This window comes from Colletotrichum orchidophilum (assembly GCF_001831195.1).
Source record: "Colletotrichum orchidophilum strain IMI 309357 chromosome Unknown Scaffold_151.1, whole genome shotgun sequence".
Classification (NCBI taxonomy): Eukaryota; Fungi; Ascomycota; class Sordariomycetes; order Glomerellales; family Glomerellaceae; genus Colletotrichum; species Colletotrichum orchidophilum.
In genome coordinates, this window is record NW_019173107.1 from 90,321 (window position 1) to 104,534 (window position 14,214).

At 51.8% G+C, this 14,214-nt stretch overlaps 5 protein-coding genes across 5 annotated transcripts; 1 reads left to right on the forward strand and 4 right to left on the reverse strand.

The window, feature by feature from the left end:
* Positions 1 to 1,039: 1,039 nt before the first annotated feature.
* Positions 1,040 to 1,709, reverse strand: CORC01_12392 (uncharacterized protein; the record flags this gene model as incomplete). The annotated part of the gene is made up of 3 exons (XM_022624013.1): positions 1,040 to 1,193; positions 1,347 to 1,620; positions 1,688 to 1,709. The coding sequence occupies 3 exons, from the start codon at positions 1,707 to 1,709 to the stop codon at positions 1,040 to 1,042; spliced, it is 450 nt and encodes a 149-aa protein (XP_022469499.1).
* Positions 1,710 to 2,248: 539 nt separating this feature from the next.
* Positions 2,249 to 3,198, reverse strand: CORC01_12393 (uncharacterized protein; the record flags this gene model as incomplete). Its single annotated transcript, XM_022624014.1, has 2 exons — positions 2,249 to 2,838; positions 2,910 to 3,198. The coding sequence occupies 2 exons, from the start codon at positions 3,196 to 3,198 to the stop codon at positions 2,249 to 2,251; spliced, it is 879 nt and encodes a 292-aa protein (XP_022469500.1).
* Positions 3,199 to 3,895: 697 nt separating this feature from the next.
* CORC01_12394 (uncharacterized protein) lies at positions 3,896 to 5,696 on the reverse strand (the record flags this gene model as incomplete). Its single annotated transcript, XM_022624015.1, has 4 exons — positions 3,896 to 4,390; positions 4,459 to 4,908; positions 4,976 to 5,265; positions 5,315 to 5,696. 4 exons carry the CDS (start codon positions 5,694 to 5,696, stop codon positions 3,896 to 3,898), a joined length of 1,617 nt encoding a protein of 538 aa, XP_022469501.1.
* Positions 5,697 to 7,159: 1,463 nt separating this feature from the next.
* CORC01_12395 (ABC-2 type transporter) lies at positions 7,160 to 11,986 on the forward strand (the record flags this gene model as incomplete). The annotated part of the gene is made up of 6 exons (XM_022624016.1): positions 7,160 to 8,206; positions 8,302 to 9,837; positions 9,897 to 10,853; positions 10,943 to 11,176; positions 11,246 to 11,475; positions 11,560 to 11,986. The coding sequence occupies 6 exons, from the start codon at positions 7,160 to 7,162 to the stop codon at positions 11,984 to 11,986; spliced, it is 4,431 nt and encodes a 1,476-aa protein (XP_022469502.1).
* A 356-nt stretch (positions 11,987 to 12,342) lies between these two features.
* CORC01_12396 (uncharacterized protein) lies at positions 12,343 to 13,047 on the reverse strand (the record flags this gene model as incomplete). Its single annotated transcript, XM_022624017.1, has 1 exon — positions 12,343 to 13,047. The coding sequence occupies one exon, from the start codon at positions 13,045 to 13,047 to the stop codon at positions 12,343 to 12,345; it is 705 nt and encodes a 234-aa protein (XP_022469503.1).
* Positions 13,048 to 14,214: the final 1,167 nt, after the last annotated feature.

Consider the following 14,214-nt stretch of genomic DNA (forward strand, 5'->3'; position numbering starts at 1 on the left):
ACACAGCCATTGTCAATAATCGGTCAGGTGTTGTGCGATTTGTGTGTTGGAGTTACAATGAGCTGAGCACGTCTAGTTGATATGGGGTGAAATGAATGTTCGACTGATTGGGAAGGCGTGAAATTCCGCTGATTAAATATCCATGCGGCCTTGATCATGTGTGATCGTGTCATGACGAAATTGTCACATGTGTCGAAGTGTGAGCAGTGTTGTAGGCCTCCATCAAAGCATGTAGTGTTGTAGGCCTCCATCAAAGCATGCAAAGACGACGCTTCCATGGATCTGTCCAGACCAAGAACAGAGTTTAGTTTCGGGAGCGGACCTGATTATGCTGCTGCAAGGTAAAATTAACTGCACCCATCTTATCTGTCGAAGGTAATGTGCTAATTCTACTGACATATACAGTTCATCAGCAATAGCCGACGTGCTCTTAGTTCAACGAAGCTAATCTGCTTTTTCGGACCTGCTTCGAGATATAAACATACTTGCAGGTGACGCAATCCCCAACAAAACTACGTTTTCGCATGTGATATCGTGCTGAAGATTGTTCAACAAGAAACACAAGCTAATCAGCCAAGGTTTGTGTCTCGTTGTTTATCACATGTTATTGTTGGCAAGAGGCTGCTTCGTCATTGCCCGCCAGACCGGACACTTCGGTACCGAGAGAGAATGATACTGGGGAGTGCTGCCCGGAATGTGGACTCATACCGAGGATGGGAGAAAAAGATACTCCCAGGCATTTATGACTTTTGCCGCAAAGGATACATGTATTCACATCAGACCTTGTAACACGACTGGGACTTGGTAGAGGGTGCAGCATTCTAGACAAGTAACGTCGGCTCATGAATGCCGAGATGCAAAGCCTCATACTTGAAAGCTGCCTGATCACGGAGCACAACGGATGATGCCTCAACAAACTGAAACACCATTCGGGAGGTTTAAGAAATGGGTACAGAAAGTAAATGATTGAAAGACTGTAATCATGCGTTGGACGATGCCCAAATCAAGCCAAGGGCTCCTGTAAAAGTCACATAGAACTTTAGCTTCGAAATCTCTCGATCTCGGACTCTGCCCCGAGTACGGCCACAAGCACGCCCCCATCACCCACTTCTGCACCACTCATGATCTCCTTCATTCCGAAACGGAGCTTAACATCTTTCAGTTCTCTCGAAAGATTTTCACTCCCTCCCATACTGCACGGTCTTCCAAGTTCCTGCAGTGTGCTGCTCATGCTGGTTGTCGCCACGAATTGCAGAAAACGATTCCCAGACGAACACCCGTTTCGGTACAATGCCTGACACCCGAGGATGTAGATCATCAACGTGACAACAAGACACGAGGCGTATGGTGCATAAAACTGCCACGGCTCGCTGAATCTGTAAACGTTTGTACCGATTAGTGCTTCGACGGGGTCAGCGTTGACCCAAAGAGGGCCAGAGGGCATCTGGTTCAAGGATATAGTGGAAACCACTACATCCTGTAGATACCTTTCGATGGTTGCGGGTTTGATGTCGAGTGCAAGGTTAAACTTGTCTACAAGCCCAATGTAAGGGCTTCCTGCAGCGAGTGAGCCTGGCCCTGGTTTGATCCGTGGTAGATCAAATCCATTTTCTTTTTCTTGTGTGTGACCACAGCAGTTAGAAGATGCAGGCACTGAGCATTGGCAGGTCCCTAAATTCAAACTTACCCAAGTCCACTCCTCCCGCCATAGCATCCACGGCAGCTTTTCTAATTGCAAAGGCTTGAGCACGTGTAAAGTTCCTCGATAAATCTTCTTGTTTGATGGGTGGTTCGTAAAGCGTCTCATTTCTGTCTTTCAAGAAGTAACCTCCGAAATCTTTCTGAACTGGTTGGTCATCCGTCCATATCGATGACGTATTGAGTATCTGCGTTTGTGTTTTATGCGAACCGTCTTGGGACTAAGAGATTGTGCAATTGTAGGTAGCAAGCTGCATGGAGCAAGTCATCGTCCTGCGGTCGTCTGGCATGCACTTCCCGCTCTTGATCATATCCCAAGTTATGGCGAAGGAATTATTGTATATGAATGACCCGGCGGAAAATTCACCGCCTGACGAGCTGAAAACGCTTTTGGTACAGGATGGAGAAATCTTCGCCGTTGGCCTAGGCTGACCGCAATTGAACTTTGGTCCTTCGAAGATCAAGTTGTACATGTAGGTATAAGGAATATTGTAAGGCAAGCCGAAGTGTACCGGCTCGCCAAGGATAATAACAAGAGCAGCAGTCTGTCTCAAGTTTCGACCGTTTCGATGGTTTGGACGTATCCCACTCGAGTCACTCCTGACACGGCTCTAATTAGCGTCTCTTTGGTCGTGAGGGGCCGGACACTAACTAACACGTAGACAAAATCGTTGTCGGGCTCCATGAGCGAGAGCCGCAAAAAATCCCTCCAAGTTCCGTTGCCCCAGTTGCTGATATTCAGCGTTGGCACATTCGGCAACGTGACCGTCAACACATTGTCCTCGAATTCCACCGTCAACGAACCGGGTGGGAAGACGATGGTGACTGGGACCATGAAGCAGAGAAACGCGATCAACCAGAGTTCGGGCGCACTAGTCAAGAGACCTGGCCGGGACAAGTTCCAAGGACTCAAAACCAAGGTGACGAGCTTGTCAATTGTGCAGGCTTCGAGTGCTTTACGACGGAGCAGTCGCCACAGGATTTGATCATAGGCCACGGCAATGCCACTCAGGAGACAAATTTCGACAGCGATGGCAAGAAAGTTGGCTAGAGCTGCTTGAAGATTTTGATTGAAGCCTGAGGTTTCAACGGGTTCACCATCTAGGAGGATGAAGAAGGCCATGTGTGTGGCCATGAATCCTAAAGCTGGAAGACATCTTGTCAGCAAAACTTGTTGCGGTATTAACCAGTAAGAAGAACGCCAGGTATACCTAAAGCGTAGAAAGCCGCCATTTGCCATACGACATGACCAGAAGACCTCCGACTGGGTTTTCGTTCGGTTTTGATGTTCTCCTTCTGGGGGGCTGGAAGCATCTCGGCCCGCTCGTTTCTTACTTCATTGCTTCTGATGCGAGTCCTCGTGGGCTCTGTGGTCTCTTCATCTTCGCTGTCTGCCGAGGAAATGCTGTATGCAGTGGATGGAAGGTTGGCTGAAGTCCTTGGGCTCAAGGAAGTTGCTTGGTCAGGAAAAGAAGCCTCGGTGTTGGCGCTACTCGTCATTGTGTTCGAGCAAGCAGTTTTCTGAAGCTGGCTCCCATGATGCAGACAAAAAGCTTCGAAAAAGTTATCTCAAGGGCAGGAATGGGAAAGTTATCTATGAAAGTCTCCACAGAGAAGGCTGCGATGATCGCCTCATCCGGTGCCGTAGGCAGCCGTAGGCAGACTACACACCGCGCGCGAGCTGCACCTGGCAGCGCATAACTTCATGTTCTGTACGACACACCCTCTTTTAGGCTTCCCGTTCTGAGAAGACCGATGGAAAAAAGTTGGGCTGCGAAGCGGCGAAGTCAGACATTGGAGGGGGTCATTCTGACCTGCAGTCTGAGTCAGCGAAGACGGGATAAGCCACACCAGCCCAATCACCATAACGACAGAGTCTAAACTGACGCATCGTCAGCAGCTGAAGAGGCTATGTGGACAGCGTACAGAAGGTCCAACGGTGTGGTACACTCAAGCTGAACGTGTCCAATATCCGATTCTTTCAGCCGATCTTTCAGCCGAGTGAAGCTGTTGAGCTAGCTAGAGCGGCCCCCATGCTTGAAAAGAGTTGGAGCACACAGTCAGAGTCTAGTACGAAAGAATTTACGACCTTTCGATAAGCTGACATCGACAATATCTCCATTGCTCACAACGAGAGCTTCTATATTTGTCTTTGGTAGCGTCAGAAAGTTGCCCATATTTCCACTTCGAAGAAAACCTAAGCATTCCCTGTGTTCACACCGCCATTGATTTTTTCTTTAACTTGAGCATTAATCCTCTTCATCGCCCGAGCGAGGGGAAGAAAGTCGCTTTCCTGCCGTGTCGCAGTCTCGATACCTTGGGCGACACGATCCAGCAGTTTCAGATCCTCAATCATATCGCTGGGCGTCGGGGAGTTCATGGCGTTACTGGCGAGATGGGCATATGCGGTGTGCGCTCGGTAGGCGCCGAGTATGTACGAAATCGTCTCTGCCGCCGGGAACTTCCAGACGTGAAGCATGTTGTACGTCAGGTCGAGGATGCGACGCGACGCCCGAGTTGAGAAGTCCGTTCTGGGGACATTGTTGTCGGAGCAGACCGGGACAGGGGAGTTGGATTTCAGGAGGGTGGCTTTTCTCAACATGAAGATGATGGAGGTGTAGCCAGTCAGAACCAGGCTGGATAATGTCCATAGATCCATATGGTCATCGCCGGAGCGTTCAATCCACTCTTCCTGTGGCGGCATTAGTAAGATGCACTCAACAGCTCACCGACTACCGACGGTTTGCGAGGTCAACCCACGATTCCCCATTCGTCGAACAAGACTTCGATTTCGTGGCACAGAGGCTCGATAGCCTCGACTGCTTCAGACTCATTCTTGAGCTTCTCAAGCGTCTGGAAGAAGCGGATTAAGATAAAGGCAAGCCGGCTGCGGAAGAGGAATGATATCGTTGACACTTGAGCACCCTTTTCCGGGGGCAAGTCGAGCGACAACCATGGCAAGTTCACTTGCCACTTGTCGAGACTCGGATATAGGGTCGCCGGTTTGTTGTAGATCAAGTGGTAGAAAAGATCCGTTTGGATCAGCTCCCACATGCCCTTACGGTCCTCGTCGGTGCTGGGACACCCGGTAGCTGCAAAATAGTCATTGCTGTCGAGACTGTGCATCTGAAGGCCTTTGGCGTACTCGCAGGCTAATTGGTGCATTTCAAGACTCATTTCGAAGTCGTAAGACTCTGTCGCGATGCCGGTCTGCGAATTGAATGAGTAACTAAATCCATGGCACGTGGGAAGAACACGAGTGGGGGGGATAGTATACCATGAACATAGCAGCAATAAAGTCGGTGATAGAACCAGTGGCTTCCTTTTGCCAGCATGGCATAGTTCTAAGACAGCACAGGTATAGCTTCCGGGCGTATCTGCCGTCTGGGCTGTGGAAAGACCTTGTATTCAGAATGTAGCATCCCCGCCACAGAATGACATAGTAAATGATGAGAATACAGGGGTCAAGTGTAACATGCCGCATCAAGAGCATGTCTGGTATCATTTCAATTGTCTTCCTGTCCACGAGACTGAGGAACGTCTCCGTGGGACTATAGGTGAAATAATCTGACATGAATATCAGTATCACGAATAGACTATGCCGTGGGCATCTTACTGTGAATCCAGGTCCGTGCCTTATCCAGAGAAATATCGATACCCTCGGTCGCTATGGTGTTGTGACCCATGGTACGTCTGAGCCTTTGGTCTCGCACACGATCGAAAGTGTCGCCGAGAGTTGCAGCAACGTCGAGCACTGCGGGATGGTGTGAAGAAGATCCAGACCCAATTGGCCGAAGGAAAGGTAAGATGTCTCGCTCATTTGAAGGGGCCTTCCTGGACTCGGCTCTAGATGATGGACTTATAGGTGGAACCGTTGCATCCCGGCCCGTTGGTGAGTAGGGCTCGGAGGAGCCACACTCTTCAGAAGCCGAAGCTTGTCGATGAGAGGATCTTGTCGCAGAAAGGTTGGCACCTGGGGCCGAATGGTTGTTCTCCATGCGTTCCAGGCGATCAAGAATGAGTGATAGAGTAGCATTGTCGGTGCTATAGACAGTTTGGGAAACTTACAGTCAGTGCTAACTGTGCCATCAAATGATTGCAATCTGACTGGATCTGGGAGTGTCGTGTATAACGCGCATACCTTGGGTGACCAGCATCCCTCTTGGTACGTTTTCTGGGTCTCCTTTGAGGGTACTGGCATGAAAGGTCCAGTGTACTACATCGCTCACAAATAGGTGTGTCACGACTGCATCTTAGCTGGAAGAGTGTCAGCATACGCGTAGACATGATTAGGTTGTATGCGGATTGAGCACAAGACGCACCTTTTTGCTACGGCAATTCGTGCACTACCAATGAAATGTAAGCTCAAAGTCATCAGACATGTAATAGAATCCGCAGAGACATGCTTCAGAGGACGGCTCAAGGTAGGATGAGGATCTCGGGGCTGCGGGGCTTGAGTTTAGGTTTGATGGAACATGCGGGCTTACCGAAAGGCCGTTCAGAACTACAACTTCTTGCCGATCCATAGGCATCGGAGCCCCCAAACTCCAGCGTGCGGGATGCCGAGACTGACTGTAAGCACAGATGGGTGTAAGATAGCGATTCTGGATGAATGAGCCGCAGCAGGGTCGGCGCATCCAAGGGTCTCAATGCGTCCTGACCGAGCAGGTTTTGTTGTCGGAGATGGGGGAACTGGATGATAAGCGTCTTCCGGGCCTCAAAATTGAAAGTCGCCGTGGCTTGGGTACGGGGTAGGGCTCTCCACACCAGATCTCAGTCCGGAGTCATGGACATGGTCGAATTGGCGAATAGATGGGAGGGGTTTGTTGGAGGAGATGACAGGCAGACCGCCGAGTGCTACGAGCTTAGCTTCGTCTAAGAGGTCTTTACCCCGTTGGGATCGCCAGCGGTGCCCTACCTTATAGTTACACATCCTTGGCGGCTCTGACGTGCCGCGCTTCTCTTTCTTTGACTGGACCAAGGGTACCTCCGCCCCACTGAACCCGGTCTTTCGTACTTTCCGAAAGTGCGGCGCCGCCTCCTTCCCGGCTGTGTTTTGGTACCCCGGAAAGCTTTCCGGGTCGACAACACCCAATACATTTCGCATTTTCCGAGAAGACAGCCTGCAACTTCTCCACAACAACACAATTGTGGATGGAAATCAAATCGACTGCAGTCATGGAAACCCGTTTAAGTTTTCTCTTTACGAGAAGGAGATTTTGTTCGAATGTCGAAAATACAAAAACTCGGCAACCTTCTTGATGGCCTATATTTAAGAGCCCAGCCTTTCCGGAGCTTGATAGTTATCAAATGCTTTACTCTGCCATCTTTCCTACAATTCAGCTCGGAGGAGACAAAGTTCCGGCTTCTTTGATTCTCTTTCTAAAACCCTACAGTCTTGAGTCGTGTAAATTTACCCAGGTGCTCACACAGTCTCCTCCACCAGAGAAGCGTTACAAACATGCCAACACCTGTGATCTTGGGCCCCGGTCCTCACGCGACTGAATCCCATACAGCCACATTTGATGGGGTCGAAAGCGTCTCCATCCCATCGGGTGCCGAGGAGGAAGCCGAGGAAGAGATTCACGACCTGGCTAGGCGCCTGACTTCATTGTCCCACGGAGGCGGCCACTCACTGTTTCCTGAGCCATCCGACACCACTCTCGACCCAAAGAGCGACAGCTTCGACGCTCGAAAATGGGCCGCGGCCTTCTATAGCCTCCAGACCAAGGCTCTCCTCGGAAATTCTCCCAACACGGTGGGCCTGGCTTTCAGGGATTTGCAGGTCTACGGCCTCGGAACGACCACAGACTACCAAAAGACTGTCGGCAACTTCTTTCTGGAGGCGACCACACTGACTCGCTGCTTTTCTTCTTTAGGTAAGAAGCAGCGCATCGACATCTTGCACAACTTGGAAGGCGTTATCCAGAATGGAGAGATGCTTGCGGTGCTTGGTCCACCCGGATCTGGCTGCACGACGTTGCTCAAGACTATTGCTGGCGAGACCCACGGGTTTTCTATTGCCGAGGGAGCCACACTCAACTACCAAGGCATCTCACCCAAAGAGATGAAAACGACGTTCAAAGGAGAAGCAATATATACGGCAGAGTTTGACCATCACTTCCCCTACCTGACCGTCGGTGAGACTCTCTACTTTGCGGCCCGGGCACGGTGTCCCCAGAATATGGATCTTCCGCATGGCATCTCGGAGCACCAGTATGCCGAACACCTCCGCGACGTTGTCATGGCACTTTTGGGTATCTCGCATACCAAGGATACCCGGGTCGGAGACGACTTTGTGCGCGGAGTGAGTGGAGGAGAGCGGAAGAGAGTCAGCATCGCGGAGGCAGTCCTGAGCTATTCTCCCCTACAATGCTGGGATAATAGCACACGCGGCCTTGATTCTGCCAACGCAATCGAATTCTGCCGCACCCTACGTATGCAGGCAGACATTTTTGGATGCAGCTCCTCCGTGGCTATATATCAAGCACCCCAGGAAGCATACGAAGTGAGTTTCTAGCGTCTCCCCTCTCGGTTTCCGCTTTTTGATAGCGATTCCCGTTGTCGGAAATTTGCCTATTTTGTTACTAACATTTGGAACAGCTTTTTGATAAGGTCATCGTCCTTTATGAGGGCCGTCAAATTTTCTTTGGAAAGTCCACCGACGCGAAAGCGTACTTCGAAGGCCTTGGCTTTCTGTGTCCGGAACAGAAAACAACTGCCGACTTTCTGACTTCAATGACGAGCTCATCCGAGAGAATCGTGCACCCCGAATGGAAAGGCCAGACGCCACCGCGGAGCCCTGAGGAGTTCGCCCAAGCCTGGAGAGACAGCCAGCATCGCCATTACTTGTTGGAAGAGATTCATCATTTCGAGCAGCAGTACCCTTTTGGTGGCGACACGCACAAGCAGTTCTCCATCACTCGACGAGCGCATCAGTCCAAGGCCCAGCGATCCTCGTCACCGTACACATTGTCCTATGTGCAGCAAATCAGTCTGAATCTTTGGCGCAGTTTTAGGCTGCTCATCAGCGAGCCGTGGATGACAATCACGATGTTGACGACGAATTTCTTCGAGTCTCTCATTATCTCCAGCATTTTCTACAACTTGGAACCAAATTCCTCCAGCCTCTATAACCGAAATCTCTTGATATTCTACACCATACTCATCAATGCCATGGGTAGTATCATGGAGATCCTGACACTCTATGGTAAAAGAAAGATCATCGAGAAGCATGCCAGGTATGCGCTCTATCACCCGAGCGCCGAGGCAGTCGCCGCAATGCTCGTCGACCTTCCCTACAAGCTCGTCAACGCGCTATTCATCAATGTGCCGATCTACTTCATGACGAACCTGCGACGCGAATCAGCCGGGCCCTTCTTCTTCTTCCTGCTGTTCTCCTTCACCATCACCGTTTCCATGTCAATGATCTTTCGGTTCCTCGGCTCCGTCACCAAGACGACATCGCAAGCGCTAGCGCCCTCGGCCATTATCCTGCTGGCATTGATGCTATTCAGTGGGTTTGCCATGCCTCAATCATATCTCAAGGACTGGATCGGATGGATTCGCTGGGTCAATCCCGTGTTCTATGCTCAGGAAAGTCTGTCACTCAACGAATTTATTGGACGGAACTTCACCTGCTCGCAGTTTGTCCCCAGTGGCCCCGGTTACGCAACCTCTGGTATGGGCGAGCGCGTTTGTGACATCGGAGGAGCGATGCTGGGCTCCAGTTTCGTCAATGGCGAAGAGCACCTACGTATCGTTTACGGCTTTCTAGCCAGTCACCGCTGGAGAAACTTTGGCATCTTGATCGCCATGACCATATTCTTCATGTCTCTGTATCTCGTCGCCGTCGAGCTGGTGTCTTCTGAGAGATCAAAGGGCGAAGTTCTTCTATTCAAGCGGCGGGCGTTGAAGAGTGTCAAAAAGAGCTTCGACGATGTTGAGACTTTAGGAGCAAATCAATCACAACCAACGATTCAAGTCGACAATGACAGCGACAACTCCGACCTCACGAAACAGACGTCCGTGTTACATTGGAATGATGTCTGTTACGATGTGCATGTTAAAGGGGAGACTCGCAGGATTCTTGATCACTGCGACGGTTGGGTCAAGCCTGGAACGTTGACGGCACTGATGGTATGTTCCAACCATTTTGTGACTACTTCATGATACACGACTAATACATGCATGTGCAGGGTGTCTCAGGAGCCGGTAAGACAAGTCTCCTTGATGTACTGGCCAGTCGCGTCACAATGGGTGTTGTCAGTGGGGAGATGCTCGTCGATGGCCACCTTCGGGACTCTTCATTCCAGCGCAAGACGGGATACGTCACGCAGCAGGACCTCCACCTTCACACAGCAACCGTTAGAGAGGCGTTGAGTTTCAGTGCCCTGTTACGGCAGCCTAAGCGGTACAGCCGGCAGGAGAAGTTGGCCTATGTTGATACTGTGATCGATCTCCTCGGTATGCAGGAGTACGCCGAGGCCGTGATCGGGGATCTAGGCGAGGGGTTGAATGTCGAACAACGCAAACGCTTGACTATTGGAGTGGAGCTGGCTGCCCGACCGCAGTTGCTGCTTTTTCTAGATGAACCGACGTCTGGCCTCGATAGTCAAACATCATGGTCCATATGCGATTTGATGGAAAAGCTGACAAGAAACGGGCAAGCGATTCTCTGTACAATTCATCAACCGTCGGCATCGCTATTCCAGAGGTTCGATCGGTTGTTGCTACTTGCGAGAGGTGGGCGAACGGTGTACTTTGGCGACATTGGAAAGAACTCTCACGTTCTCATCGACTATCTCAGCCGGCACGGAGCTCCAGCCTACCTGCCCGGATCGAACCCAGCCGAGTACATGTTGGAAGTGATCGGGGCTGCCCCTAAGGCACATTCCGATATCGAATGGCCGGCTGTGTGGCGGGGTAGCGAGGAATACCGCGCTGTTCAGTCTGAGCTTGCCAGATTGTCATCGCATGCAAATGAAAAGGGGGCCATCGAAGCGACGACAACGGCAGACCACGACGCCTCGATGTACGCAGAGTTCGCTGCTGGCTTTGGTGTGCAGATACACGAGGTGACGAGGCGGGTATTCCAACAGTATTGGCGTAGTCCATCGTACATCTTTTCCAAGTCTGTTTTGACATTTGGATCGGTAAGTGCTGTCTGGCATTGCATATGATCGATTGCGCCTCTCTAGAAGTAACAAAGCTGACCAACGCCCGCTCTTGGGACATGTAACAGGCTTTATTCATTGGGCTCACACTCCTCGGGGGCAACAATACCGAGCGCGGCCTCCGGAATCAGATGTTTGGGATGTACATCTTTCTCTTTATCTTCAGCCAGATGGTGCAGCAGATCATGCCGGTCTTCGTCTCCCAGCGGACCATGTACGAAGCCCGTGAGCGGCCGGCGAAATCGTATTCTTGGATGGCCTTTATCGGTGCGAATGTCATTGTTGAGATGTTTTGGAACTCTGTGAGTGATGAAACCATTGAGGAGATTTCCCCTCGACGCGAGACTCAGGACTAACAGTTTGGCGGCTAGGTCATGGCCATCTTTTCGTTCCTGTTTTGGTTTTATCCCATGAGGCTGGATCGCAACGCCGAATGGACGGATGCTGTTCACTCGCGCGGCATCACACTGTTCCTCATCTGCTGGGTCTTTTTCCTATTCTCGAGCACGTTTGCGCACCTTCTGATTGCCGGGCTCGGCAGCGCCGAAGTTGCGGGCGGAATCATGAATCTGCTCTTTATCCTCATGTTTGCTTTCTGCGGGTATGTGTGCCCCAATTGCATTGATTTCCCGCTTGGTGAATCTGGAGGTATGTGTGATCGAAACGAGCTGACTATGCCAAACAGTGTACTGGCCGGCCCGGAAGCGCTGCCCGGCTTCTGGATCTTCATGTACCGCGTCAACCCCTTCACGTACGTCGTCGAGGGCTTCCTTAGCGTCGGCCTCGCCAATGCGCCAGTGACGTGCAGCGCGGCCGAGCTGCTTGAGTTTGTTGCGCCCGCAAACGGCACCTGCGGCGAGTACATGGCCGAGTACATACGAGAGAAGGGGGGATATTTGCTGGATGCCGGCTCGAATGCTTGCCAGTACTGCGGCATGGCCGATACGAACGCGTTCCTATCGAGCATGAGCATGAGCTTCGACAACAGATGGCGCGATTTCGGGCTGATTTGGGCGTTTTGCGTCTTTAATATCACTGCGGCGGCAGTAATCTACTGGGTTGTGAGGGTCCCGAAGAATGATTTCAAAAGTCACAGTTCGCGTAAGGCTTGAGTAGGGGATAGAATGGGGTGGCGGGGGTTAATTAGATGCTTTGGGGAATACGCAGGATTGCAGAAAAGTGTCGCATCTTGGTATAGATCAGTCCGGTATTGAATGATTGTGGCACTAAAATCTCACGATATTCAGAAGGGGAGAGCGCATTGCGTGGTACATCGAACAATGCAGATTGTCAATTCATGCAGGCCGTAGTACATTACATTGCGGATAGAATCGTTACACATTGACGCCATACAAATATGAAAAGGAAGAGGACCACTGTGAAATAATACAACACCGCAGTGATGGCCATCAACCATCCCTCACTCGGTCACAAAAAAGCTCGGCCAGTTCTCCACCATCTCGACAGCCTACTCCTGCCATCCGGCCATGGAGCTCGCCATCTCCCAGTCTCCGCTCGCGCACTGCCGCCAGCTGGACGAGATCTGACACTCCTCGGCCTCGAGCTCGTTGTCGTCGTTCATGCGAAAGATTGTAATGTCGCAGCAGATGGACATGGCCATGAGCCCCACCTCGCAGACGTGGGGCTTGTGCATCTTGAAGCTCATGGGGGGGTCGGCGTGCTCCTTGAGCATCTCTTTGAGGGTGGGCTCGGAGCGCTCCGAGTAGACCTCGGCGTCGCCAAAGAGGATCGGGTTGCACATGATGGCGCCCTTGCCGACGTACTTGAGGGCGCTCTTGGGCTTGTGGCAGAGGGCGCCCCAGAGGAGCGTCTCCATCTCGATGGCCTTTGCGTGGTTGCGGAGCTTGATCGTGTTGAGGGGCCCTTCGTCCTCGGAGTCTTCCTCTTCGTCGGAGGAGTAGTGGCGCATGGCCTTGCTGGGCCGGTCCTCCTTCTTTTCCTTCTTGGCCTTGCTGCTGCTGCTGCTCTTCTTCTTCTTCTTGTCTTCGGGGGATTGTCCGTCGGATTTCTTCTCGCGGCGGGTGAGTTGCTTGCCTTCGAGGTTGGCGTCTTCGGCGATGCCTGAGAACTGGGGCTTCTTCTTCTTTTGCTTTTGCTCGGCGCCCGGGCCGTGGGGGGAGGGGTCTGTTGTGAGACCGAGGACGGAAGGCATTTTGGCTGGGTGGTGGTTGTTGTTGCTGAGCTGCTGCTGTTGTTCTTGTTTCGTTTAGGTCAATGGTATCTTCAATCGCTAAGCACCGCTATGATATGCTCCAGGAGGTCGTGAACTCGTCAACTCGTTTGCTCGCTAAGGGAAGTCGGGGGGATGTGTATGTGTAAGTGGGTGGAAAGCTGCGGGACGTAGCACTAAGACGGGGACACAGAGACTAGAAAAGGTGTTGGAAAAGGGGCCTGCATCATACGTCTCGGTCACGCGGTCCCTGCGCAGACGAGGACGTTGACGTCCATGTCCCAGAGTTTTTTTTTTCCCCCAGTGCTTCATTCATTCAGTCTGCCCGGCCGAATCTTGGAATTTTCCTGCTTTGATGCACCGAGGGTGACGTCAGCCGTCGTGGCCGCACGCTCGCGCTGGGTGGAGGAGAAACAGGGTTTCATCAGTGGCAGCACGTCGTTCGCGGGGGAGCTCTCCCTCTCCCATGCAGCAAATCCCCATCGCCAATTGGAGGGGGGGCCTTGGGGGCCACTAGGGGAAGGCATAGCCCACAGCGGCGAGCCCCGCACTGCGATCGAAATGACATCAGGTCCTGCGGGATGCAACTGTGCGGCGATCTCTTAGACTCTTTCTGGAGTCCAGAACGCTGACTCTGCTGGCTTCGCCGGGAGAAAGCCAGGGGGTATCCCTGATTTGAGGGACGAACAGGGAAGAGGATGAGGTAGGTAGACATTCAGTTTTGCTCAGAGATAATCTGACAAGATTCTGGACCTGTCGTTGCCGCATAGCCGCCAATAACACCCTTTATCTTTAGTTGGAGAAGCATGAAAAGTAACCGTTTCCCAGCCCTGAAGTTTTACGCCATACTAAGCTGGTATCGTGTCTAGTCAGGCCGTTGGACTGAGGCGGATCGCTTCGCGTCTGCCATTGTGTCCCTAGCGTGCCGTGCCTAGCGAAGCTCCCCCGCACCGTTGATGGCGGAAGGAGAGAATCCATTCATCCGAGGTGTCTTTGTCCTCCAGAACCAGCAACTCAGATTCGGTGACCGTTGAGAGAGCTTCAGCTCCAGACCCTGTCAACGGCCGTGGCCTGTGACCATTATTTCGGACAAGTCATGGGAGGCAAAAGATGACGGATGAACAGAGCGATATGAGTGGCTTTTTTTTT